Source organism: Colletes gigas, unplaced genomic scaffold, assembly GCF_013123115.1.
Source record: "Colletes gigas isolate AHSC1104 unplaced genomic scaffold, ASM1312311v1 Colletes_gigas_Sc00010, whole genome shotgun sequence".
NCBI classification, from domain to species: Eukaryota; Metazoa; Arthropoda; class Insecta; order Hymenoptera; family Colletidae; genus Colletes; species Colletes gigas.
In genome coordinates, this window is record NW_025106639.1 from 7,795,294 (window position 1) to 7,822,868 (window position 27,575).

Consider the following 27,575-nt stretch of genomic DNA (forward strand, 5'->3'; position numbering starts at 1 on the left):
GACAGAATTCGAAGCCCACGCTTTCTGCCAACGTCGGAGCGGCTTCCGCGAGATTGACTTGGCAGTGGAAGTGGGCGTCGCTGGCCAGACTCGTCCAAGGTCGCAGACGATCTCGTCTGTCAGGGTCTTGCACCTATTTAGCCTTTCGGCTGTCGCACTCGTACGAAAACGTACGCCTAGACGAATTTCACCCACGAGCATCGCGGTCCCATTCTCTCCGTAGAAAAACCGTCAGGTTCAATGTCTGCTCGATTGTTACGCGACGCGTTCAACATCGTGAATTACCCCGGTGCGTTTCCTCTAGAGACCACCCTCCTCCCCCCCGCGTGACTCGACACCCAGTTCGTCGATTGCTTGCCAAACGAGAGCGGAAAGATTTATCCGAAATTAGCCATCTTCTTGGTGCCAACGTCGTCGCTGGTAACCAGTCGCAGTCGTAGACAGCAGACGTTTCGCGGATTAGGAACGCGTTATTTTCGAGCCAGATATCTGGAGGCAATGTTTACGACCGTCTGAGGAAGGCACCCAAGGCTTGTTGCTCCATTGTCGCGAAATTATAAGGTTTGTGGAGATGGTGTAGACCACTTGGGATAGCTTGATCGATCGACTCCAGGATAGAGCCGGAGTTCCGGATCTTCTTCGCGCCGCGTGTTCCCCCAAAGCTGCTTTCGATGTTCTGCGTCAGTGGTTTCCAAACATTCGGGGCTCCCTCCATTAAAAAAAGAATCTTTGCACCTTCAGATAAGTGGCAGGTTAAGAAGGAAAAGGTTGGTGCAAGGAAAATATTTTTTTTAGACGGTGGCAGCAGCGTCAGGTGTTACAAAAGACTTGTAGAGAATAGTAAACAGTAGATAATGAGACGAACTTTCTCCCTGCTTGATATATTTCCTTTACGCAAATAATAATAATAATATAGATTTTAGTATCTGTAGGCATAGCTATAAACGCTTGACGTTACATGCGCATTAATATAACCAGATATAATTGAATTCGAATACTTCTGGAACACGTCTGACCATTGCTCGCTTCTTCCACTTGCAGCGTCTCTTACGCCATGTTAAAAGTAGATGTTCCGGGGAATATTTGGACATTTTTGTCGAACAAGGTAATTAACGATTCATTCCGCATCGCGGCAGTCGTCTCGCAAAATCGTTGGCGCGATAAATCAGCCCCGCGAGCTGTGAATGAAGCGACGCTTACGGTCGATTTTTCTTATCGCGGGTCCGTTGCTTGGAAGTTAAATCGTCCAAGGCTCCTCGGGGCTGCGGAGCGTCGAATCGGCATTCTTGGCCAGGTACTGTACACGAACCGTTTAATAATGAGGAAGCTCGTAAACGGCAACGGTCATTAAACAGTCTCGGGCGTCGTAAATCAGGAGGACCGAGACGATCGTATCTATCTCGGTACTCGATTTCTAGAACGTCTAAAATTAGCAGGACGCGCGACCACCGAATTCGTTGATTCGATCTCTAGACACCGGCTGCGAGGAGGGAAGGTCATCGGGTGTGCAATCGGGGCTCGTTAATGTGCATCCAACGCGGGTACTTTAAATAAAGAACCATTCCTATCGTGTCTCCATCACCTTTTGCAAATCTAGAATCACAACGATACAGTCCTTAGTCGGTGGATACTTTTTTGGGCGATAAATATCACCCTTAAAGAGTCAAGGGTTTATTAATCGTCTCAACTCCAAATTCGAGAAGGATTTCTTCACGTCGAACGGACGACATTTTTGTTTCCGTCGGAGTTGGTCGAACGTGAAACGCAACGTGGACTTAAAAAGTTGTGGGTCGAATTTGGTCGACCAAGGCGCGAAACTTCCATCGGTTTTCCTGGCAGCGATGGTAACTTTTAACCACGTTCGAAATATTCCACGATTTCCGGGACATCGCGGGAATCCTGGACCGCGAGGATCGTGTCCGGCGGCCATTCGGGAATATAATGGAAATTAATTTGTCGGGGTCGAACGAATCTCTGGGGCACAAAGTGACCGCGCGCCGCGCTCTGGAATCTCTTTAATTATAACTCGACGCCATTGGATCAGACGTGGCACCATCACTCGCGTTCGTGTCCCCGACAGTCGTGAAAAATTCCACCCCCCATTACGTATCGGTGGGAAACGTGCATTATATACCCGCAATATTTGCGTGTCCGATTAATCCACCACGAAGGTGACAAAAATGCCTCGTGTTCGCTATTTCGAAGCTTTGCTCTTTTTAGTTTCGTGAATTTCTGAATTTTTTATCTAAACCATTCTCATTGTAAAGGGAATTAAATGGTGTATATTTTCGAGCGATTAAATCGCGCGTCTCGGTGACAAATTATTCGCAGACTCCGGGAGTTAGGCGCGCTTCTGTTGAACAACCCTAACGTGCAAGGAGTTAACGTAGCGAAAAACGAGTCCTAAGGTTAGAGCGTGTAAAAGCGTACTATCGTCTGCCGTCAAACGCACAAAGCAGCGAGTAGAATTGGTTCGTCTACTGTCAGACGCACGCCGCGCCCGGCGTGACAGGAATTACGTCTGCACTTTGTTACACTCACGTTGCTCGAAAAATTATCTCGATTACGCGTTACGTAAATCCAATTACCACGTTTGTAAAGATACAAATTAATATTGTACATCAAGAGAGATCACTGTCGCTAGATTGCATTCGGATCGAATTGGGATAGTTCGCCGAGATAGCGTAAGATCGCGGCAAAGTTTCTCGTTCGTCGTTGCTTTGTATCTCGCCCGGAGTTGTAATCTGATCGAGTGGAACTTGGAACGAAAGGGTTAACGATAATCGCGCCTAAAACTCCGACGAGGGGGGGTTGGGATTATCCGGCGATACGTTGATCGATATTTTCGCGGATCCCGGTGGATCGTGGCGCTGGGGGTGGGTGGTTTTGCGGGCGCGTCGTCCAGACGGGATCGAAATTTATGCGGGTCGCCGAGGACCGCAAAAGGATTATGCGACGCTCGCGGCCGGGGAACTCCGTTGGAAATTAGTTTCCGAGCTTAATGGAGTTTTGCGATTGCGAAAGGTTTCGCGCCGGACGACGACGAAAGTCGCGCCCCCCTCGGAAACTTTCCGTGTAACTTCGGCAATTTTTCCCATTAGACGCGATTTTTCAGCGCCCGGAACGCGCGTACCTGACGAACTTTACGCGCTCGCGGGAAAAAAGAAACGAGAACCGGCCGTATCGGCGAATACATTATCGCGACGAACCCGCGGATTGTTTCTCGCGAGCGTGTTAACTGAATTTCGAGAAAGATTGCTTCCTCAGGTCCTTGTTTCCGTTATTAGGAAGTTGCAGGAATGAATTCAGGTGATTTTTAGAGTCTTGGGAGGAGCTTGTATCGTTATTTGGAGTAAAGTAAATTTCTCGAACCGATTTGGTAAACGCGTAGCGCGCCCTGAAAATGACAAAACGCTGGGAACGCGTCTCCGTATCTAGTTTGGTAGCTCCTTCCGGGCGACTTCCGGTCTCGCGATCTCATCGATGATTTACGAGCTGCGGAAAAGAGAGAGAAGGGCCGACGGTGTGTCCTCGAGAGGCCGAGCGCGCAACTTCGGAGACAATTTATCGTTGCATCGATCGTAACGAACGGGAAATTTTATAAACTACTCGTCCCGGGAAGGCAGCGACGGAAAAATTGGATCGTCGTGCACCGGTTGGATCGAAGCAGGGCGGCCAGTTATTGGAAACGAGACAAATGAAATCGCAGACTTCGCTCGCGAGCTAAGATAATTTTAAATTGACTTCGGTTTCTCCTCGATTTCAACCACCCTTAATAAAAGACTAGCTTCTGTTTCGATCTACAGATCTCCCTTGCACTTTCCTAAATTTATCATGCAACGTTGAGTTCGATCTTCCTGGTCACTCTGTGTTTGTAGATTGTACACTTTGCAACGACGATAAAAAATTCCTCGTCTCTTTTAAACATAAAAAAAAAAGAACTATTATCGTTGATGGGAACGCAACGCGAACCAACGGAATTCGAATTATAAGCATTAATGAATGATCGCGGGGAAGAAAGACGTTTAATTTTCGGGGAGCAGCGCCGCAAAATTGCTCCGTCCCCGACTCGTTTAGGGAAACAATCGCATCACGGGCACAATGGAAGTCATTAAACCATACAATATTGTCCCCTTTCCAACGGTCTCGCAAAACGGAGCACGGCCGAATTACTAGAATCGCCGTGTACACTTTTTCGCGGTTCCCCGGCTTTGATTCGATACGAAAGGATTTTCGATCGTTCGAGGAAAGAGAATTGTTCGAGGATTTTTCTGCCGAGGAAGACCAGGGTACTCCGTCGACGTAACGAAATTTCGCAGCATATCTTTTTCCACTGGCAAGCGCTTTTGCACGGGTCCAAAGGGGGGATTTTTACCGCGTGGACGTTGATTTCGCGGAAGGACGATCGGGGAGAACGTATCGAGGGGGAAATAAAACGCCAAAGACGCGTGGCGTCGTTATTTCTAGTTACTTAAGGCGCGGTAACGTTTCACCCCCTGGCTCGTCGATGAAAGTCGAGACGCCATAACAAAGGAACGGCTGATCAAAGCGCAAAAGTAATGAAAGATACCGGGGGTCGGGAATAAAAGGGGTGTGGGTGCTCCTTATTGGCTTTCTCTCGTTTACCCGGCGAACTCTCGTTTAGAGTGCTTTCGGTCTTCATTAGGAATTCCCAAGTCTTCTATCGCCAATCTGGAAAGACAGGAATAGCTCTCGCCGCTACGTGCAAGGGACTGTGCACGATTCGTGTAATCATGTTATCCACTATTATTAAAGTACGGCTAGGGAAGTAATCGAACTCGGGGCACGAGTAATGAGAAACTCGAGATCCTGCTTTTAACAATTAAAAAGGCTTCTCATCGGAGAAGATAAAGACCTCTGTCGTCCTCGTTCCCTTCGTTGAACAGTTAGGGGGCTAACTAACTGCGAAGAGACGGGCGGAATCGATGAAACGTGGAATTTAATAATCACGCGCGTGTTTGCCTGGGGACGATCAGAATTCCAAAAATTGCTTCCGCCCGTCGAACGGGCGCATATTTTTCATCCCGAGCCCGTTTCGCATTTCGAGAACTCGTGATTTCATCAACGGTCCTCTTTTTCTCTCCGCTCTGACTAGAGGAACAATCAACGCGTGTTGCAAATAAAAAAAAAAAAATGCAATTCTAGTTCGAATCGATCGTCGCGTACGAAACAAAAGACACCCCTATAAGAACTGGTGAGTTGAACAAATTCGAAACGCGACGGGGGCTCCGGTGACTGGATCCCGTGGATCTCGCGGGTCAATCCATTAATTAACACGGATTAGCGCAGTTTCTAATCATCGCTTAGATTGGATATCGTGCATTGTAAACGTATGATACAGTGGATAATGACCGGGGCAAATAGAGTTTGTTGTCTCCGGATTATCGTTGCTAATTGCAGTTTGCGCGAGCCTAGGCTTCCGCGTCCCGTACAAACGAAACAGACGCCCGTAGCGGATCGAACGCCGACATCGTGGATCGCGCTGGCAAATATTGACCGCGACGAATATAGGCCAGCCGGCAATCAAAACGTCCGACCGACTTAATTTATCGGCGGTCGTGCAAGGGTGGCGGGATCGGTTTTTCCCCATTTGCGCGACGCCCGCTTTACCGCGACGCTTTCGGCTTTATTGAGACCCCCAAGGCGTCGGACGTCCACGTACAGTTTGCTGCCGGTGACGTTTCTCGGATTACGTGTTACGTTCGAAGACCGATCGCTGGCGACGCGATTACTATTACCATTACACCGATCGACTCGTTTCGAACTTCACGAGTCGTTTCTATATATTAACAAAGAAATTTTTCTTCAAGAGAATCTTAAATGGTCAAAAACTGAGCAAAGCAATTTCGAAAGCACTGAACCAGAGAATCTGAGATGGAAAATGGATTAAAATGGGGGGAAGAGGAATTGTATAGAGGATGAACGTTGTTATAATTTGTCTGTTTATTCTGATTGCAGAGTTGTTAATTAAGAATGCGCAATGATACGGCGAATTTATCAGTGGACCGCAAACCCGCGCGAGAAAGGGCAGGGTACGGAAATGGAACCCCGCAAAACAAACTCTCACCTCCAGGAAAAAATATTCTTGAAGTGTAAGTACTCGACCATCATTCTTTTCTTTTTCCGGATCGAACCAATAACCCTTCCTCCCACGCTTCTCGATTAACGCGTTGACTGCCACGATTTTTCACGTTTATTTTAATTCAGTTCCTCTACTGCAGAGTGCATTTCAGTCTCTCGGTAGTTCTTGATATATCGGTAATTGGTTAAATTGTTGTAGAGGAACGTCGACGCGAAATACCGATCACCGGGGGAGGAGGGAGGGGGGGGGGTGGCAGTCAATCTGTTAATTCACACTCGTAGCTTTATCAACACCGTGGCCGAACTTTTTAGCGGAGTTGGCGTGTAATAGGGGAAAGCGCAAACGGTGGCTTATCCATCGCTGATCGATGGTTACAATGCTTCATGATCGATGAGATGAAAAATTGCAACTTCTTTTTTACTCCCTCCCCTCCTTCCATTTTAACCGGGCTTCTCGCGTTTCGCCGTACGGGTCGCTCGATCACCGGTGATCGATAGCGAGCCAACGATCATCGAGATTTTGCGAATCGACGCGGAAAGCGTCGCTGGCCCCGATAACGTCGCCGCTACGCGCCCCCCTCGACGCTGTTGCTGGATTATTAAATCGTTGTTAGTTGTTCGACCCGATCCGGATAAAATTAAACCGACCGGGGGATCGTCGTTCCTCGAGACCCCCGTTCTCGTGAAGTTCCACGGAACCGTCTAGGTATATTGTGGAAAGAGGATTGATCGATTACAGTGCAACGGGATCGTAGGAATTATACCGGTGCCGCGTTACAAAGGATCCAATTAAGCTAACGCGATTGAACGAACTTCGTTTGAAGTACGACTCGCGGGAGCAGTGCAAAGCCAGAAAAGGGACCGTGTTAAATTTACAACCGTGGCGCGACGTTGGTTAAACGTGTAATTAGTGACGCAGATGAGGACGAGCTCGGAAATTTTGTTCGAGTTCGGTTTCTGTTTACCCAATCATTCAAGGAGACCGGCTGACCGTGGCCCGCCATTTTGGTCCACGATTCCGGAACTCAATTAAAATTCAGAATTTTAGCGAGATACAATTGCAATCTTCTTTTAATTTAGAAAATTCTAACCTACGATGATTCATCGAGTCGTTCGCTCTTCCAAGATCTCCAACCCCTTTTTGGGAGAAAAATGATCGCTGGAGATCCATCAATTTTCAGGGCGATCTCCGTGGATCGTTTGTCACGATCTAACGGGTTTCATAATTTCGCGAAAGACATCGCCGTTTGTCGAGAAGCGATACACACTCGTTAAACAAACGATCGTGGGAGTCGTTAATTACGAGCTCTAGAAATTTCCGACGCTGAGTGGAATATTTGTACCATTTCTATTAAAAGCTAAAAATTGCAACCAAAAATATATTGCGCGGCAAATGAATATTTTCGATCGCACTTGTCGTCCGGGGCCATTTTTCGATATAATTATTTCGTTCGGCTCTGCCGCTTTATTTTTCTTACTTTATTTTGCTACGTTGTTCGTTGCAGTCGTTTAGCAGTTACGCCCGTGCAGTTCTAATTTTAATTTCCACATCGTAAATTTAGACTTTGTCACGGGGCTGAATATGTTTGTAAATTGCATTGTTTACCCCGTGCAACATGGTCGTCAGAGCCTGCAGTGATTTAATGCGACGTACGCAGCATCGATACGCGTGTTGATCCATCGAACGCAAACATAAAATATGGAATAATGTTTTCCAACGTTTGGGTAAAAAAATTCGTAGTTCTAACAGGTGCTTCGAATTGTACGAGTCGATTTCACGCGACTTTAATAATCCAGCGGAGCGAGAACGAACGTAGGTGTAAACGGGGGGATGTAACTAATCTTTAAGGCCTATCATTCTTGACGCGCATGAAAAATATTGTTGCACGATGTTCTGTGTACGGTACCATCTATATTTCATTTCAGACACGCTCCAAGACGCGGAGAAGGATAAAGAGGAAACTGAGTGTATGCTAGAAGAGAATGGCAAACCAATGTACGAATAAAAGATTCTTACAGATGAAAAATGTTAAAGTATATAGGAGACGAGGGAGCGCCGGAATACCGGGATTCAGGATCGTTGCATAATAAAAAAAATTTCTGGAAAATTGTTAAAAGAATCCCTCTCGTTGGTAGAGGCCAAGAAAAATCGTAAAACTTCTTTTTTTTTTTAGTATCGAGTATAGTTTACGCGAGAGTGCTTCCGGACCGGTGATTAAAATTACGTTCCGCGGCGTTTTCAACGAGGAACGCCGTGGTCGTTAACGATTCCGGTATTCGATGAAAGTTGTTCGATACGCCGTCGATCTTTTGCATCCGGAAGTGCTCTTCGACGAGTATAAACCGTTTCTTAGCGATCGAGCGGAAGTTCGGTGAAACCGGCGATACATTCACGGGCGAGGGTGGAGGTTAATTAAAAATCAACAATTTTTTGCCCACAGTGAGTTCGTGCCACCGCAAACGAAGGAGGACGACAAACCCGTGGCACCGGAACCGACGTTGCCACCAGTGCCTTACTTCAGACTGGTAAGTTTTTAATAAAAATGTACGCAAGCTCGTTGTCGCGATAACTAGCGGCGATTCCAATTATCGTTCAACCTTGGTCAGGAATTTATTTCCTATTTTAACTCCTTTCCATACTTGAACGAGTCTGAATCGCGATGAGGACTTTGGCCCAAACGTAAACATCGCGAGCCAGGCTCGAGGAGATCAAAACACGATCGTCATTGAGGTTTAATTGCTATCAGTACGCCTCTAGAGTCGGTCACGATTCTTATAATCTCCAAATTATATTTGGAACGAACAAAACTATAGATTAACTATCAATCGACGAACGAAACTCGCATTCAACCCTCTTGCACACGAGTGCAAACTCCTGCAATTGTGTTTGTTATATTAGATAACCGATGACCGTGATTACCAGTGCCAAGTAAATAATGCGACGTGTAAACACGTTCGATTCGCGTCTCGAGTGCTCTTGAATTTCAGATCTCGATTAATCGCGTCGAATTGAAACGCTCCCGGGCGCGCCATAATGGATTTTATTTCTTTATTAACCCATTAATCGGTGGGAGTTAGCCTGTCGTTGCGTTCGGTAAATTCACAATAACGTTTTACACGATTGTCGAACAGGGGAAGAAAAACGTTCGCGGTTTAAACGAGAATTAATAGGAGGATTTGAAACTCGAAATGCGATCGAAACAATATTAGATGCGGAGAAGCGTTTCTAATTACGAGCTCGTGGGTTAATGAACGAATAGAGAAATGGATTTGGCTAATAACGAGGATTTAAACTGCATTGGTAGAAACGATTGAATATCTGATAAAGTAATACCCCTCCAAACGTGAAATATGGAATACCTTGGAAAGCATTACGCTTTTAATGGTCTCGTCTCGATACTTTTACAATAACGAGGAGAATCGATTTGTCCGTAAAGGGTGTTCCCATTTAAAAAAAGCAACTGGATCGTGTTTGTACCGTCAAGAATACGAATAACTGTAAAATTGGGGCGTCGTGGACAGACTTTGCGCGTACGTCGATCGATGGGGTGGCTTGTTTTCATTTAGAACTAGTTTCGGATCTCCGGGCCATTAATCACCGGTTAGGCTGGCATTAATTCTCCGGGGTTAAATCTCCCGGAAAAGCGGAAGTTGGCCGCGCCCGCGCGAGAATATGTTTCTGCAAAATTTTCGATTAGTTCGCGACAAATTGCCGTGCCCGCGGAATCTCGCGAATTCCCAGCGAGAGCTCATCGCACGGATAATTAACATAACGTCGATGCTCGGGGTGCCATTAATTAAACACCCTCTCGCCTTCCACGCCCTGCCTCCCGCTGGAGCACAGGCGGAAAGTTTGAATTTCAGTTTAATCGCGCGAGTCGAAATTTCGCTAAACCGTGACGGGAACCGCTCGGTTGTTTGCAGTTTCGATTTGCAACATGCGGGGAGCTGATGCTGATCGTCGGCGGCCTGATCATGGGAACTCTGACGGGCCTCTGCATCCCCATTTCGACGATACAGTACGGAGAGTTCACCACTCTGCTGGTGGACCGCAACATGGATAACCAGACGAGCACACCCACCCTCATACTGAAGTGGTTCGGAGGAGGGCTGGTCTTGTAAGTCTATTCTTTTTCACCTTCGAGCAACCCTTTCACCAACAATAAACTCCAAACGAATATCTAGCGTGATAACCACAGGTCAAAACTGAACAATACATTTTTTAAGCAAAATATTTTTGATTTATTAACACTAGATTACCCAAGGAAGTCATTTTGACTGCTTTTTAATTTCAATTAGAAAAACAATTATGTATATAACGACACAATTTCTTAGAATTTTGCGACTTTTTGCACAACATATAAATGCGTTTATTAATAATTCTAGTTACCTCCCCCCTCCTTCATTTCCGGTATATATATATATGTGTTATACCTATATCGCCCAAAAGCAGTCATTTTGACTGCTTGGGAAATTTTAAATAATCAAATGACTCTTATTATTGAATTGAGTAAATTTCTTATATGACCAGTTCGACTCTGTATTGAAATAACAGTTTTCATTTTTTTTCGATTACCAACACATGATAACATACAAGTACATGATAAATTGTCGATTTGGGCGTACCTAACCCAGACCTAACCCAGATCTAATCCAGACCTAACCCAGATCTAATCCAGATCTAATCCAGACCTAACCCAGATCTAATCCAGATCTAATCCAGACCTAACCTAGACCTAACTCAGATCTAATCCAGACCTAACCCAGACCTAACTCAGATCTAACTCAGATCTAACCCAGACCTAACCCAGACCTATTGATAAATTGCAGTTTCTCAATAAGCTAAAGTAGTACTTGTTATTCGAATCTTTACGCAGTGATACTTGTTCTAACAAGTTGTTTATTTTATTTCTGCGCCCTAAATTCATAATATTAAAAATTAATTTTTAACAAATTTCTTTACACATTAGTTAGTCTTTCACAATGCAGTCATTTTGACTGCTTTTGGGCAATATAGGTATATACTAAGTTTCAGTCTTTCTAGTGTTAATTTTAGACGGGCTGGTCTTGTAAGTCTATTGTTTTTCACCTTCGAGCAACCCTTTCACCAGCAATAAACTCCAGTCAAATATCTAGCGCTACAACCACAGGTCAAAACTGAACAGCACATTTTTCAAGCAAAATATTTTTTATTTATTAATTTGAGACGTCTCTACATAAGCAGTCTTTATTATTCTCATTGAGATATTTGTAAAAAAATTAACGAATCACGGAGGTAGGAAAATGCATACGTAATATAATATCCGACTGTTTGGTAATAATTGTACCGCAGAAAGTAAGGTAAATATGAAAATAATACGCGCAGCGTGAATTTACAGAAGATTACGGATACGTTGCGATCTTCCAAAGAAACAAATCTTCGAAACAGCGAACATAATGCAAGCGCAATAACGACACGAACACCTATGGAATTGTCCCGGAACGAGTGCATTAAATTTTCACATTTTATATGATATTCGTTCTCGTTATCGATGCACCATCGTGCACCGTTCCTGCGAAATTATTCGTTTCCCTCGATTTATTATTTAATGGCCCGTTGGCATCTTGGATATTATATTTGAAAATTCTCCGTGCTTTTTCACATTGTCCGAAAATAATTTCGCCGGCTCTTGCAGGAAATATTTCTCGCGTTCTATAAATAATTCAGCAATTTAAAACGGAAATAATCCTCGCTTTCACGGCGGATATAATAAACACGTCTTCTGCGCTGTTTTACAACGTGCTCGAAACGAGATGCGATCTTTCCGAGTAGGTATATCCGCTAGCATATGAAAACTGTGACCGCGAATTATACAGCTCGTAAATATAATATTTAGTACGCTCGAGAAATAATTTACTGCCTTTCCGCGAGAATAACAGTGTCGACGAACATTAAAAAGATCTTCTGGATCGTGGAATATCTTTTTCACGCACGGAATTACTGGTAGCAAAGAGGTCGAACCGCGTGAGAACAACGCACGGGAGGCAAGAAATTCGTCTTGAATTTCATATTTTTAGAACGGGGCTGGTGTGTTTCGACTTAGGCGCGTTGCTACGAGAAAATAGACCAGTCGGTCGAAATATAGTTTCGCCCAGTTTTCTTCGCGGTTTTGCAACACGGCCGCAGCCCCGTCGACGATATCGGTTCGATCGGGGCCGAGGTCGAGCGCGATTTTCATCCGATCGGGGGAATAAATATGCGATTCGAATCAACAGGGGTGCCAACGCCACGTACGAGGAAAGAATGACCGCCCTGTACGACGACTCCGTAGCCTTTGGCGTGTCCTCGGCGGCTCTCTCCTGCTTCCAATTCGTCTTCGCCGTGTTCACGGTTGATTTCCTCAACATCGCGGCCTCCAGACAAATTGTCAGGGTGCGTCAAATGTTCCTGCGATCCGTACTCAGGCAGGACATGACGTGGTACGACATCAACACGTCCACCAACTTCGCCAGCAGGATCACCGAGTGAGTACGCTCCGTCAAACCTTAGAAAATTTCCTATTATTTACGAGCAGGATCGAGCAGCGTTTCTCAACCTCTTCTGGCCCGCTGCCCACCCTCCGAGTGTTATTTATCTCCCTTCGTGGCTCCTGTCATCGCGGTTAAGCAAATTTTATTCGCGATACCCGCTCTCTCGGAAACGTCGAACGTTATAAATATCGATTCTTGGCATATTTAAAAACTTGCAAAATACGTGAATTAAAATTTGCTCTTAGTCAATCGATAGATCTCGGGACTATTCGTCTTGGCTGTGTTTCTCTAAAGAAGTATATCCCCCCGAATGGTACTTAAGCAGTCGTATTTTCTCACGGTGAATATCCCCCTTTCGCGGGGAACGCTTTCGATCTCGAAGTCCGGGTACGCGAACACGGCAGCGGCTCAGGGAAGTTCGAGAAACGAGATCCTGGCTCGTCAACAGGTGGCTGCTAGCGAAACTCGAAATCTCTTGCCCGATACACGGTGTCTCTGCTCGCGGTCGACCCGCGTAATTATCGAAAAGTCGAGGGGGTGAGTTCATAACCGGCTAATTAAGATACGGCGAGCAGACTACGCCGTGCTTGCGCAACGCGTTTATTCGGGGCGGAATCTTTGTCAGAATGTGTCTGTTGCACAAGCTCCAACGATTGCGAAACGAACTTTTTCGACCGTACGGCGGATCGAATATGAAATTCGATATAACTTGGAAGATATTTGGTAATCGTGACGCGATTCATTCTTTTGGAAACTCGTGAAAATTGCTCTATCTTCTAAATCGGATTGCAATTCGATGTAATGTAATTAATTTGCATCGGTTGTCGTTCTCTGGTTGCGTCTGCGTTTCCGGATCACGGATCACGGATCACGGAGACAATATAGCAGCCGAAAATAGCGTCGCGAAATATGTATATCGAGCTGCACGCAGGATCGTCTGGCATTAGAAACACTTTGGCTCGCCTCTAGCTTTTCGCGTTCATTTATAATGACGATTGCGTAAATCTCGCCTGCCCTTCTGCAATCTACGGTAACGTTTTATTGAACCTAAACGTCACGTTCCTCCGCGTCATTGGGAGTTTTACAGAGCCAAACCGAGTCGAAACTTTTGAAAGAATGGAAAAGAACGTTTCCCTACCAGAAAAACGGGAATATCCCCTCGAGATGCGAGACATTCACGAGTCTGTGCTCTCATAAATCACCTAAGTCGTTGCGCACACTCGTTCGTTGGCGATACTCGGGGCAATATTAGCATCGGGATTAAGTCGATTATACGAGACAGAGAACCGTGTGTACCGCGGCGCGATGAACGTTATAATTACCCCGGAAGTATGTCAAAATGTCTCCGCGAGGCAGGAGTCATCCGGAGTTCGTTGTGCAAAGATTCTGACGTCCCGACCTTCTCGATCGTTCTGTATGCGCGATAAGAACAGTCGGTGAATGCAAATTCCGCACGGACTTTACGTGTGTCTGGACAGCGGACGTTTTATTCCAAACGTACGTTCGGTTTCTATTTGAGGAACCCGACGGGGCTATTTCAAGGTGACCTCGATGCCGCAGGAGATAACGCAAACTTTAATTAATTCGCTGAATGGCTGCCCACGGACCGTGTTATTTTCGTCGGCGACAACTTTCGATAGAACCAGCGGGAAGTTATACGGACGGAGCTAATTGCGTCGATCGACTTATATAAAGTGGCGGAAGGCCTAAAGCGTCACCGTCCCCGACCATGCATAAAACATTCATTATTCAACGAATTGCACATGCTCCTCCAAACTCTGACGAAAATAAAAAAAAAAATAGATGACACGGTATATATTTCACAAGCTTGCATTTCGTTGGGCAGGGATCTGGACAAAATGAAGGACGGAATCGGCGAGAAGCTCGGTGTCTTCACGTACCTGATGGTGTCCTTCATTTCCTCCATCATCATATCGTTCGTTTACGGCTGGAAATTAACGCTGGTGGTGCTGAGTTGCGCGCCAATCATAGTGATCGCCACCGCGGTGGTGGCGAAGGTGCAGAGCTCCCTGACGGCCCAGGAATTGTCCGCGTACGGACAGGCGGGAAGCGTCGCCGAGGAGGTGTTGGGCGCCATCAGGACCGTGATTGCGTTCAACGGGGAGCAGAAAGAGGTGGACAGATACGCGGAGAAACTCGTGCCCGCGGAAAGGACAGGAATAAAACGAGGAATGTGGTCGGGAGTCGGCGGGGGCGTCATGTGGTTCATCATCTACATCAGCTACGCCATAGCCTTCTGGTACTTTCATATTTTCTTTTAACGTTCATTGCTAAATCCTCCTCCGAGGGTAGGTTTTATTTTGTGCAATAATTACAAAGAAATTTCAATCACACGATAGGCTATATAAACTAGATAGTCAAATGTAAGATCACTCATAGTGTTAGATTCTCATGGTCTTTCTAGACCTTCCCTCGTAGTTTCCAAGATCTTCTCACGTTCTCGATACTCGATTTTCTTTAAATCTGATTGACTGGACGGTGTTCTCGGGGGTCCAGGTACGGCGTGCAGCTGATCCTGGAGGACAGACCGAAGGACGTGAAGGAGTACACGCCCGCCGTGTTGGTAATCGTGTTCTTCGGGGTTCTGGCCGGCGCACAGAACATGGGTCTGACGTCGCCGCATCTCGAGGCGTTCGCGGTCGCCCGCGGATCCGCCGCCGCCATTTTCCAAGTGCTGGATCGCACCCCGGCGATCGACAGTCTGAGCAGGGAGGGCCAAAGGCTTCCATCCGTCAACGGCGAGATCGAGTTCACGAACGTGCATTTCCAATATCCCGCCAGAAAGGACGTGAAGGTGCTACAGGGTTTAAATCTCAAGATCAATCACGGCGAGACGGTCGCCCTTGTCGGCGGATCCGGCTGCGGGAAGTCCACCTGTCTGCAGCTCATTCAACGCCTCTACGATCCCTTCAAAGGACACGTGAGTTGCTCGTTAACAAAAAAAAGCACCAAGAGAGGGAAAAAAGCCGTTAACTCGCAACTTTTTCGCGACGTAGCTCACGCTGCAGCCCCGGTGTTGAAATTCAAAACGCCCCCGCGCCTCTTGTTAAGCCGCTACGTGTCCTGTTTCCCTTTGTTTAATTAAAATATCGCGCCGCGATGATACGATTCGAGATGTTCTCTCTCGAATAAAAATTCGGAGCTTCCTTGCTCGTGGAAAACACTGTTCAACCCTCGAGTTGCATAGATTTTGAGTACCGTTGATTCGATTAGTCCTAATTTCAAAGGTTTTCGAAGGATAATAAATCGCATTGTAACATCGAAAATGGTTTCCCGTTGCGGGTGAAGCTGGTTTCGAGTCTCCGGTGTCGGTGGATTTACCGTCCTGGTGCTCCGGTTCGAGTTTCTTGTCGGTTCGTCCAGGCTGGTATAATTTATCGTTACGCAACGGACACCCGGGTTGATAACCGACGTTTTTGTCCGCGAAAATTGCTCGAGTCGTTCCATGGGAAAACCATCGTTTCTTAAACGCTCGGGTCCAGTTTTCCTGAGACAGTCGCGAAACTCTGACCCAGCTGGTAAATTTACGGTGCAACGAGGCGCGGAAGTTCGTCGTTCCTTCTTTCCCGCCGATTAAATCGCAACGAAGCACACGGCCCGCGGAACCGTGGAATTATTTATCGCTCGCGGGGTTAACAATATCCCCGGACGCGAACGTTCCCGTTATTACATCTGTACTCCGGGCCCGGTTACGCGAATTTTACGGAACAAGTTTGAAGCGTTTCTCGCGAGAACGCCCGCGCCGCCTTCGGGAGTTTTCCCGGCAGTAAAAGTTTTACGGTTCTCGCGTTCTGCATCCGTCGCAGTTCCCCCCGAAAATATCACGCCATATATTCGGCATACTGATTTCGAACCGCGTTTACGTCCTCCGCCTCGTCGCTGACCCTCGCGAGCAATCTATTGGATATTTTTTCAATATTTGGCAAACGACGGTCCTGCGATAGAAAAAAGACCTTGGAATATTTAAGGAGCCTCCATCTCGCGTGAGAGTCGATGGGGATTTTCAGGAAATGCTGTTCGCGTTTCGCAGGTGCTGCTGGATGGCGTGGACATATCGAAGCTGAACGTTCAATGGCTGCGTTCGCACATAGGTGTGGTCGGCCAGGAGCCAGTGCTCTTTGACACAACGATACGAGAGAATATCCGTTACGGAAATGACAGCGTTACCGAGGAAGAGATGATCAAAGCGGCGAAGGAGGCGAACGCTCACGACTTCATCAGCAAGCTGCCCGAGGTGAGTGCCTGAACCTTCTCTTTTATTCCGTTCGCGTTTGTCGGTCTGCGAGCGGAATTTTAGTTTTCATCCTTTCTGCCGCGACGGCCGCGTCCCCGATTGATTTGGTCACTTTTCAAGGGAACAGGGACACCGCTGACGTACGCGTTTAATACGCTTCGAAGGTTTTTTTCCGTGTCGTTGGACGGCAGAATTCTGGCCACCAGTCGCGAAGGGCCGTCTAATTAAAACCAGGCTACCGTGAATTCGCTCTCGACGCTTGAAATTTTCGAATATATTTGCCGTTTCGTAAAGATGTTAGAGAGGAGCTCGATCGGCAACGAACGCGTTAATAAACCCGTCGATCAAGATACGGATCCCCTTTGGTATAATTTACTAAATCCATCTGAAAATCCGGACTCTCCAATCTCGGTCCAGTCTTGTTAAAAGTTTCCGCGAACCGAGAGAGAGTCGAAACTTTCGAACCGGACGAAGATCTCCGAGTCCGGGGGATTCGAATAATGCTGGAAGCGATTCGAATCTTCGCAATCTGTGAAGTTTCGAGTCCCTCCCCCCCGGAAGACCCGGGGATTCGGATCGGCTATAGCTTTGGCTGCCAGCTCGCAGAGACCGTCACGCTTCCGAGTGTTCCCCAGTCAAAGGGTTAATAGCCTGGTCGACGTAACGCGAGTCGTGTATCGTGTACTTAGATCTGCTCGCTGTCTTGTTCAATTTGCTCCGTAATTATTCAATCTTCCCGGACGCGCGGCCGGATGAGCCGCCGACCATCGGAGACCGTTCGATGGGAACGTGTTAACAATAGTCTCAGGTGCGAGCGTCGATACGCGATACACGCTCGCAAACAGGCGATAAAACAGCCCGTTAAACCCGCCGCGAGCAAATAACAGTATCCACGATTATGGCTGCGTCAACGATCAGGCGTTTATTACCGAATTATCGGCCGGACGAGTATCGATACTCGGTTTCGTCCACTCTGGTCGGCGTTTAGGGGAAACGGCCGGGCCAGACAGGGCAAAGTTTATGGGGGGGAATGGCGGACGGTTCGGTTCACGGAACGCTGGCGATCGCGCGTGCTCGTGAAATTTTATTCGGACGTTCGGTTATTCGCGCGTCCATGGCCACGCTGAACGAGTCTATTAATTATTATTCAAATTAGATGGACGCCAGAACGACCGGGCGCGGTGACGAACGGCTTGGAAAATATCCTCGCTCTCAGATGAACCAATTTTCAAACTCCTTGCATTTAGACTCGTTTGGAAGCGGTAACATTAATATTCTACGATCGAGCATATCGCGCGACCGGAGAGTCGGTGCTTCGAACTTCGGGGTAACTCTTTTTCTTGAGCGAGAAGTCGAAGTTCCCTTAAACGACGTTACCCGGATCCGGGCGAAGCGTCCTCCTGGCGCTAAATTCATTAAATCCGAACTGTCCGGATTAATTGAATAATCGTTATTTGAAACCGCAGCGACCTCGATGGCCTCTTCCGTGCGTGGCAATCGAGCGAGCAAATGGAGTGGGCTCCGTTCCGATAATTATCAACAAATGCGACCGCGAGCGGGAGAAGAGCCTCTCCGTACGGTCATTTCCCGGTAAATTCAGACTCGATTTCGTCTTTGGTCCGTCGTTTCCGCCCCTCGAGCACGATCGCGATATTGTGCATAAATCAAATACAACCATCTTTTTTTGAATTAGACAGCAATAATTCTACCAACTTTCGCGTTTGTCTAAATCCCCGGAGATCGATCGTTGTCTACAAGAATCTCAATAAAAATTGCTAGAGCCAACCGTAAGGAAAATCTCTGCTTGATTAAACGTCGCGACGGGGCAAGGAGTCATCGCGAAGGGCTCTTGTTACAGGGTTACGACAGTCCCGTGGGAGAGAGAGGATCGCAGCTGTCCGGAGGGCAGAAGCAGAGGATCGCCATCGCGCGTGCCTTGGTCAGACGGCCGGCGATACTCCTCCTCGACGAGGCCACTTCCGCGTTGGATCTCCACAGCGAGGCGACCGTGCAAAGGGCCCTGGACGCGGCCTCCAAGGGCAGAACGACCATCGTCGTCACTCACCGACTCTCCACCATCACAAACGCCGACCGGATAGTGTTTATAAAGGAAGGACAGGTGGTCGAGCAGGGAACTCACGAGGAGCTACTCGCTCTCGGGAACCACTACTACGGGCTGGTCTCCGCCGACGCCAGTGCCACTGCTAGAGGTAATTGTGGACCGTATTCCACCCTCTTTGAGCCAAAAAACATTTCGAGGTTCATTCTTTGTTGAGCATCATCCACTATAAACTTTGCAACACGTTTCTAAGTTTCGAACGGTGGTCATCGAACCATAGTTTGAACGGATAGGGAGCCCTGTAGTATCTTCCATTCTCTTTGAGCCAAAAAAACATTTCGAGGTTCATTCTTTGTTGAGTGTCTCCGTTGTAAATTTTGCAACGCGTTTCTAAGTTTCGAACGGTGGTCATGAAACCATAGTTTGCGCGGATAGGGAGCCCTGTAGTATCTGGTACGATTCTTTCGAGGTGAATTAACAGGATTTTCTTCTGATCGGAACAGCGAAAGCGACAGCGTCGGCTGCGAAGACGGTGACGGCGGCCATACCGAAGCAGAAACCGCCGCCATTGAAGCGTCAGTTCTCCACGCTGTCGATGCATTCTCATCGGTTATCCCTGGCGGGCGCGTCGGAGAGCTCGATGAATCAACTGGAGGAGCACGAGAAGGCGTACGACGTGCCGATGATGAGGATATTCGCGCTCAACAAGCCGGAATGGCCTTTCAATATAATCGGTTAGCACGGCGCATAACAGAGCAATTGAATCGTTCGTCCGTGCGCCATTACTCGAGCACACTTGTCCCCCGGTCGTTCCGTCGATGGTCGATAAACAAAAACCAAACTACTCCCCGTAGTTAGAGATGGACCAGCTATTTTCCAACGATCGAACCCTCCAATTTCCAAGCACCACTCCACTGTTTCAGCGTAAAAATTACGGCGTTTCAGGTTGCCTGGCCGCGGCTATGGTGGGCGCGTCGTTCCCCGCGTTCGCCGTCCTCTTCGGTGAAGTGTACTACGTGCTGGGTCTCCAGGACGAGGACGAGGTTCGCCGCGAGACGGTCAATTTCTCGATCCTGTTCCTGGTGGTGGGCGTGGTGACCGGTGTGGGGACCTTCCTGCAGATGTACATGTTCGGTTTGGCCGGGGTTCGAATGACAACCAGGCTCAGGAGCACGACGTTCTCCGCGATGTTGAGGCAGGAGATGGGCTGGTACGACGAGGACACGAACAGCGTGGGTGCTCTGTGCGCCAGGCTGTCCTCCGACGCGGGTGCTGTCCAGGGCGCGACGGGAACGCGAATCGGGGCGATTCTTCAAGCATTGTCGACGCTGGTCCTCGGCATCGGGCTGTCCATGTACTACACGTGGAAGATGACGCTGGTATCCGTGGTCTCGATACCCCTGGTGCTCGGCGCGGTGTTCTTCGAGGCGAGGGTGATGAGCGGGCAGGGCTTGCAAGAGAAGAAGAAGATGGAGGCGGCGACGAGGATCGCCATCGAGGCGATATCCAACATAAGAACGGTGGCCAGTCTGGGCAAAGAGGAGGCGTTCTTGAAACGTTACTGCGTGGAGTTGGAGCACGTGGCCCAGGCGACCAGGATCAGGAACAGGCTCAGAGGATTGGTGTTCTCGTGCGGTCAGACCACGCCGTTCTTCGGCTACGCTCTCAGTTTGTACTATGGCGGGGCCCTGGTGGCCACCGAGGGTCTCAGCTACCAGAACGTCATCAAGGTGTCCGAGGCTCTCATCTTCGGGTCCTGGATGTTGGGACAGGCGTTGGCCTTCGCGCCAAACTTCAACACGGCCAAGATTTCCGCCGGAAGGATATTCCAGCTGCTGGACAGGGTGCCGGAAATCACCTCGCCGCCGGGATCGGAAGACAAAGATCTGGACTGGGTGAGCAAACATCGCCGATCAGAGATCACCAGTCTCAATCGCAGATAAATTTCAGAAATTGTCCAAAACATTCGTTTCTAATTTTATCGATCGTAGAAAAATGAATTTTTTTTACACCTAGAAGTTGATAATCGCAGAATTAACGAGAATGCCGGACGTTAATAGCGAGGTTGTTGAACTTGGCAGAAATCGCACGTTCCTCGAGCGTTACATAACGACTATTTAGCAAACTATCGAATTTACGACGTTCTGACAGCAAAGCCTCAGGCAACACGCGTTAATTACGTTCAAAACCGGGAAGCTGTGTTTGATCAGGACTACACGACCCCCTCCAGAATTCCAAAGCGTTTAATGAAGTGATACGAGCGAACGACGTTTCCAATTCGCTGCGCAAACGCTTCGAAACGCTACGTGTATCGCGGTTTACGAACCAAATATATGTCGTTCATTCGATCAACGATTTTCCCCTGTTATACGTGTCATCGCGGAGCCGTTCGATAAAATTTCATTTATAAAAACGACCACTTTGTCCGGGCAAACTTATCGCGCGGCGCAACGAAATTTGCGAGCCAGGACTTCGACTATGAAATCGGTTTTTTCGCGCGATTCGATTTCGATTTTATCGACGTCATAGGATACCGAGATAATTAAATGCAAAATTTACTTTATAAATCGGGGGGACCTTTCTCGTGGATCGTGACATTTTTGTAGCTTTATCGAAAAGAATGGGAGGATTTAGAGCGACGAACGACGTTGGTTTCAGAAAGCGGACGGTCTGATTCAATTCTCAAAAGTGGAGTTCCACTATCCGACGCGGTCGGAGATGCCGATTCTGCAGGGTCTGAATCTAATAGTGAAGCCCGGACAGATGGTCGCGTTGGTTGGTCAAAGCGGATGCGGTAAGTCCACTTGCATCCAGCTGCTTCAACGGCTGTACGATCCGATCTCCGGCACCGTGACGATGGACCGTCGAGACATCTCCTCGGTCTCCTTGCGTAATCTACGTTGCCAACTCGGCGTGGTCGGCCAGGAGCCCGTCCTATTCGACAGGACGATCGCGGAGAATATCATGTACGGCGACAACTTCCGGAAAGTGCCGATGGACGAGGTCATAGAAGCCGCCAAGAAGTCGAACATCCACAGCTTCGTCAGCTCTCTACCACTAGTGAGTACCATTCCACAACTATGGTAACCACTAGAGTCTCCCTTTTCTCAAAATCTGTTGGATTAAAACACGGGAGGGTTCAGTCATTTTTAATTCATTCTCCTCTATTTAAAAAACATGTTGACTTTGGTCATTTCTTAAGGGTGTAAAAAGAGTTTCTTTCCAACAAGCATATTAATTTTTGAATTCCTGAAGCATGGACGTTGCAACGAGGGTAGGGGAACTGAAATGGCGGGGATGATTGTTGTTGCAGGGGTACGATACTAGGTTAGGATCTAAGGGTACGCAGCTGTCCGGAGGGCAGAAGCAGAGAATAGCGATAGCACGAGCTTTGGTCAGGAATCCCCGTGTCCTGCTCCTGGACGAGGCCACATCTGCGCTTGACACTCAGAGCGAGAAGGTAAGCCCCGGGATCACCCAGGATCGCGTTAAGGAAACGACGAAGCACCTGTTACGCCCCGTCGCGTCGAACGATCGCGGTTGTTTCATAATTCACGCGATCTCGTCGTTTCGAGGGTTGTTCGAACGACCTGGATCGAGGTTTCCGCCTCGAAGGGGAGGAAAATGTCGCGCGAAGGGGCGGAGAGAGGTAGCTTTCTCGGAACGGACGTGGGACATAATGCGCGCGGAACGCGGAAACGTTGGCTTTTTTCGCGACAAAGCGAGAGACGGAGGAAAACAAAAATGGTCAGCGTCGCGAGAAGTGGAAGGAATTCGAGACAAAAGCGGCCGCGGTCTAGCTTGCTACGAGCCATTGTTGCGTCGTACCAGCCACGGTTTGTCACCTACTGTGCTCACAAAAAGCCATACGCGGGTCGGGGCAATGGGTGGCGATTTAAAGGCGACAGCTTCGCTAATTCCTCGAAAATTATCATTCACTGTTTTAATTCTAGTTCGATCAGAGGTAGCTTGGATGCTGTGTTGTTCGTTTACGTTGTATCTAGTTTAACGTGTCTCTCTTGTACGAAACAAGATCGCTCGTCCCCGAGGCTGACAAACATTCCCAAGCTTGAATATATCTACCTCCTTCACTGTGGATTATGCAGACTATGACAATACTATGACAATGCTATCTTTTCTTTCGTAGAACGTAGATTCCATGTTTTGATATTAATAATTGTCTTGGAGTCGTCGAGTCAGAGTACCTTGTTCTGGGTCCATTTTTTAAATCCTACATCCAGTATCGAGTTTCTTAGTTCCCAAATCAATTTTTATCCAAATATATGACAAATATTTGCTTATCTAAATATTATTTGCGATGACACTATTCACGCTTATCTATTCCCTCAAAATAAAAATTTGTTTTTCTTTCGTTCGAACCTGCGATCTCGAGGCAGTTGTTGTAATTCCCGCCATTTTCTATACCGGCACGGTGAACGATGGACGCGTCGAAATATTTTGTTGACGCCGACCGATGAATATCAGGAACACTGGGTAGCGAATAACAACGGGGGCGTAGTGTAAATTGACGGTACTGTTATGAGTGGGTCGGCTTGATGAATATTAATGGGTCCTGATGGATTTTAATGGAAAACAGGGACAAAAAACCGCGGGACCCGTGGCCGACGAAAAAAGATACGCGACACTGGCCCGTAGTGTATTACGCAATGGAACGTACTTTATATGGTAATTTTTCGAAATTAAAATTCATATGTTTGCGCGGTCGAATCAAGATTCTGCGCGGTTCACGATAATGCATCGCGTTACGCGTCATTATACTCGTTCCTCCTGTTTCTCCAAAATTACGCTTACGATCGAGTTCTATTTAACCCGATTCTTAAACAACGGTACACGCTTTTAATTTCTGAAGAAACTCTCGGTGTTGAAGCAATAACAGACGAGATAGAATTCCGTTTCGAGACGTGGATGTTACGGGTGTTGACGTTGAAATGTACGTCACAGATTGAAGATTATTCCAGTTGCAGCGGTCCCTTCGAATCGGTGGCAGACAGAGTGCCGTGCAATAGTATTATCTATGGTAGCAATCGGAAATACTCGGCTTTGCTAGCATTCAATCGTTGTTCCCTGGCGGGAAACGGTTCGTCCACCGAGCGAAATTGACGGCAATTATTGCTCCGTAGTTGCTTACGATCCCCCGCGTTGTTGTCCTCTTTGTTGATCCTGGACCCGGCGAACAATAGAGAAACGCGTTCAGGTCGTTCCGCGCAAAATCAATATCAGGGATTTTGTTGAAATTCAAATATGGCGTACCACGTATAGAATCGGGGGTGGTTTCACGATTTCGCTGGTTCGAAACGTCTTCGAAATACACGAAACGCTAAAAATCTATCATCAATCCAATTATCTCCAAAACGAGGCTATATTTCTTCGTCTTCGGGGTTGTTTCAAGGTCGTGGTATTACGAGTCAACGCCACGCAATCTAAGACACATGGTACTCGTGGCAACTCGCCTCGCAACTTCATTTTACAAGCAACATCTGCGAATCGCCCTTTCCCTCGATCGTCGCGAAACTTCGCAGGTTTCTGGGGCGAAACGAAATGAGAATCGTTCTTTTCTTCGGCGGTGGTAACTCGGGGTCGACACATTCATGGCGCGAACAATATATCCGAGGGTTCATAAATTATTCGTAGGGGCTGATGGATGCTTAGGGGTCGTAACCAAAGCATCGACACTTTGGCCAGTTACGGCCTGTGTCAACGTCGTTAAGGGATACTCCAAAGTTTAGGTCCTCTGATCGTATCCTTAAAATTGAGAACGCAAAGAAGATGATTAATAGGACAGTTGAAAAATTACCGAAATCTCATCGTCTTTTATAATAAACCTGACAGAATTTACGACGGAACCTTTATTTTTGGCTGCTCTACAAACCCAGATGTTTCTTGTCAGTAATTTTGCAATATTTTCGACAGCAGCGAAAATATTTAAAACACTCGCGACAAATGGGATCCAAAGCTTCGTCGTGGAAGCGGAAAATAATTTTCCAAGCCTTCGTGCAGGGTTTGCGAATGAATTTGCTGGGTATCCGTTCTCGTTTGAGCGTAGTCGTGTAACTTCTCTATTGTTTCGGCAAGAAACAAGGCATTTAAGTTGATTTTGCACGTTGTTTGTCGCGCAGGTCGTGCAAGCGGCCCTGGACAAGGCCATGGAGGGCAGAACGTGCATCACCATAGCGCATCGTCTGGCCACTATAAGGAACGCGGACGTGATCTGCGTGCTGGAGAAGGGAACCGTCGCGGAGATGGGCACCCACGACGATCTAATAGCCGCCGACGGGCTCTACGCTCATCTGCACGCTCTTCAAGAGGCCGCGATGGAGTAAAATCGAGAACCACGATGCGCGTACGGGGGTGGTCACGTGAACGGGACTATACGAGAAAACCAGAAATTTCCAGAAACAAATTTCTTCGAGGCGTTAACACCCCCCCGTTCGAGGACTTTATCAACGAGTCGCGAAAGAAGTGGACAGGATTCCAATGTAATCAGCCCCTGGACACTTCATCCCCCGGTTTCTACTTCCCACGAGGCTGCAAATTCTGTCGGGGACACGCGGGATCGTTATTGCTTCCCCGTTTCTCCCTTACGTAGCAATCCTCCCTCTGCAAACGACGAAACACGTCGTTTTCTATAATGTCCATCGCTCCATTCTACCATTTTCCGCAACGATTCCCGCTCGGAAATTCACCCATTCGCGGATCGAGCTTCTCCGGAAGCTTTCTCGAGCCATTGCAAATTACAGAAATTTAATAAAATTTATCGCTTCGCTTCGAGTCTCGCGCGAGTTGAATTTGATTTGCAAATGAACATTTTTTGGTGGATCGAGGATACATAAGAATGCCTAGCACGCGTCGAGGGTTTTGGAGTCGTGAAAAATGGAGAGGATCGATCCGGGATAAGACGCGTGAACGGCGACAGGTGTCCCCCATGACGACGCACCGTCGTCTAACAATGCCCCATGAAAGATGCACGAATGTTTCTTCCGACAATAGACGCCCTCAACTCGCCTTACGCTGCTTCTCGCGAAGATCGCGGATCCATGTGCCTTAATAATTACGCGATCTACAGGGGTACAACGAGGCGACGAAATTGTAAAAAAACGGAAGGATAGTGTTGCACGCTCGCGGGGAGAACGGAAGTGTCCCGGCGGACGGATTTCTTTCCCCGAACTTGTGCCTTCGCTTCGAGGTGGGCAGAATTTAGTCCCGGTCAAAGCATCGTGCAATGATTTATTCTACTCGTAGTACAGATCGTTTATTTTTAATCGGAGATTCTTGGTCGAAATTTCGTAAGCGGACGAGAATTTTGCCCATCTCCGCCTTCACTTCATATATTTAGCGATAAGATTCCGCCGGTCTCGGGACACGGCGCGAAAAGATACCGGAAAATTTCGCGAACAATTCGTTTCTCTTGTTCTATTCTCCGTTTCGAGTCGACCGTTCCTTTCCCGCGGAAATTTGGAATTGATAATCGTAGATTTTCCGACCCTTGAAGTCGTTCTAAGAACACGTTTACGAAGGTAAATTAATATTAAAGTTGCAGAATAATTCCCAGCGCGAGTACTTAGCGGAATTGGTCATTAAATTTTTAATTATGCTTCGGGCGACGGATAAATAATGTCCCAGTCTCGCCCACCGAGGATTAATCACCGACGGTCGCGACCGATTAACGAATAATTCAGCTTTAATTTCGGTAATCGACTGACGTGAACGCGTTCGTTCGCGAGGAAGTAATCTTTGCATCGATTTAATCGTACGCTGTGCGTTCAACGCCCACCCTTTTATTAGCTTTGCGATCTGTTTGCTTTGTCGGAAAACGTATGACGACGAACGCGTCGATCACGATCGAAATCTAAACCCTATACCATGGTCGATCAATTGGTCGAATCATTTTTCTACGAACATTATCGATCGCGTGGTTTCAACGGTGTACTTAATCGCCTCGAAAACGCGACCCGAAAGCAGACCTCGATTAATTAAGCTTTACCGCGACCGAAGCGTGAAATAGTGCTTTAATATCGCCGACAATACAACGGTAGCCGTAGAACCTTTTATCCAGGAACAAGCGTTCGCGACTGGTAGCGTTTTAACGCTATTATCTCTAGAATTAAGATCCATCGTTCGACGCTGTCTTTTCTGCGCTTCTCGCGATTCCAGCGAATCAAACGCGGAACGAAACGAGAGAACAATCCTCCGAACAGTCGTTCGTCGTCGATACGAAATGGAAAAGCGCGTAGAGAAACGGAGAGATCCTAGTTGTAAACATTTTGAAATCGTTACTTAAGACTAAAGGCTGCGGCCAGCGTAACTTAAGGGCAGAGAGATCTTAAAATTGCGCGGATCGAGCATGGATCGCTCGTTCCGAACTGTGTGACTTAAACATACAAAACAACAAAAAAAAAAAAATAATAATAACGTACAGCGTGTTTCATTAATTCTACTTTGTCTTTTTTCATATATCAAAAGCGTGTCGAGTTGTAATTATACAGCGATACTAGCCAGTATAACGACAAACGAGGAAGTATTAATTTTTTTTCGTTCTCTTTTTTTTTTTTTCTTGTTACAAGAAAGACGGGGCAGATCGTACTGCTGTCATATACAAAATAAATGGAAACATAGTGGAGAAAAAAAAAA

General features: G+C 47.3%; 1 protein-coding gene across 1 annotated transcript; it reads left to right on the forward strand.

Annotated features, from left to right (window-relative positions):
- Positions 1-73: 73 nt before the first annotated feature.
- LOC122397857 (multidrug resistance protein homolog 49) lies at positions 74-27,575 on the forward strand. Its single transcript, XM_043397307.1, has 15 exons — positions 74-561; positions 5,980-6,113; positions 8,029-8,098; positions 8,544-8,628; positions 10,027-10,220; positions 12,358-12,606; positions 14,459-14,872; positions 15,130-15,553; positions 16,664-16,867; positions 18,726-19,077; positions 19,430-19,660; positions 19,872-20,821; positions 21,585-21,986; positions 22,240-22,386; positions 25,064-27,575. The coding sequence occupies exons 2-15, from the start codon at positions 6,002-6,004 to the stop codon at positions 25,265-25,267; spliced, it is 4,038 nt and encodes a 1,345-aa protein (XP_043253242.1). The 5' UTR covers positions 74-561; positions 5,980-6,001; the 3' UTR covers positions 25,268-27,575.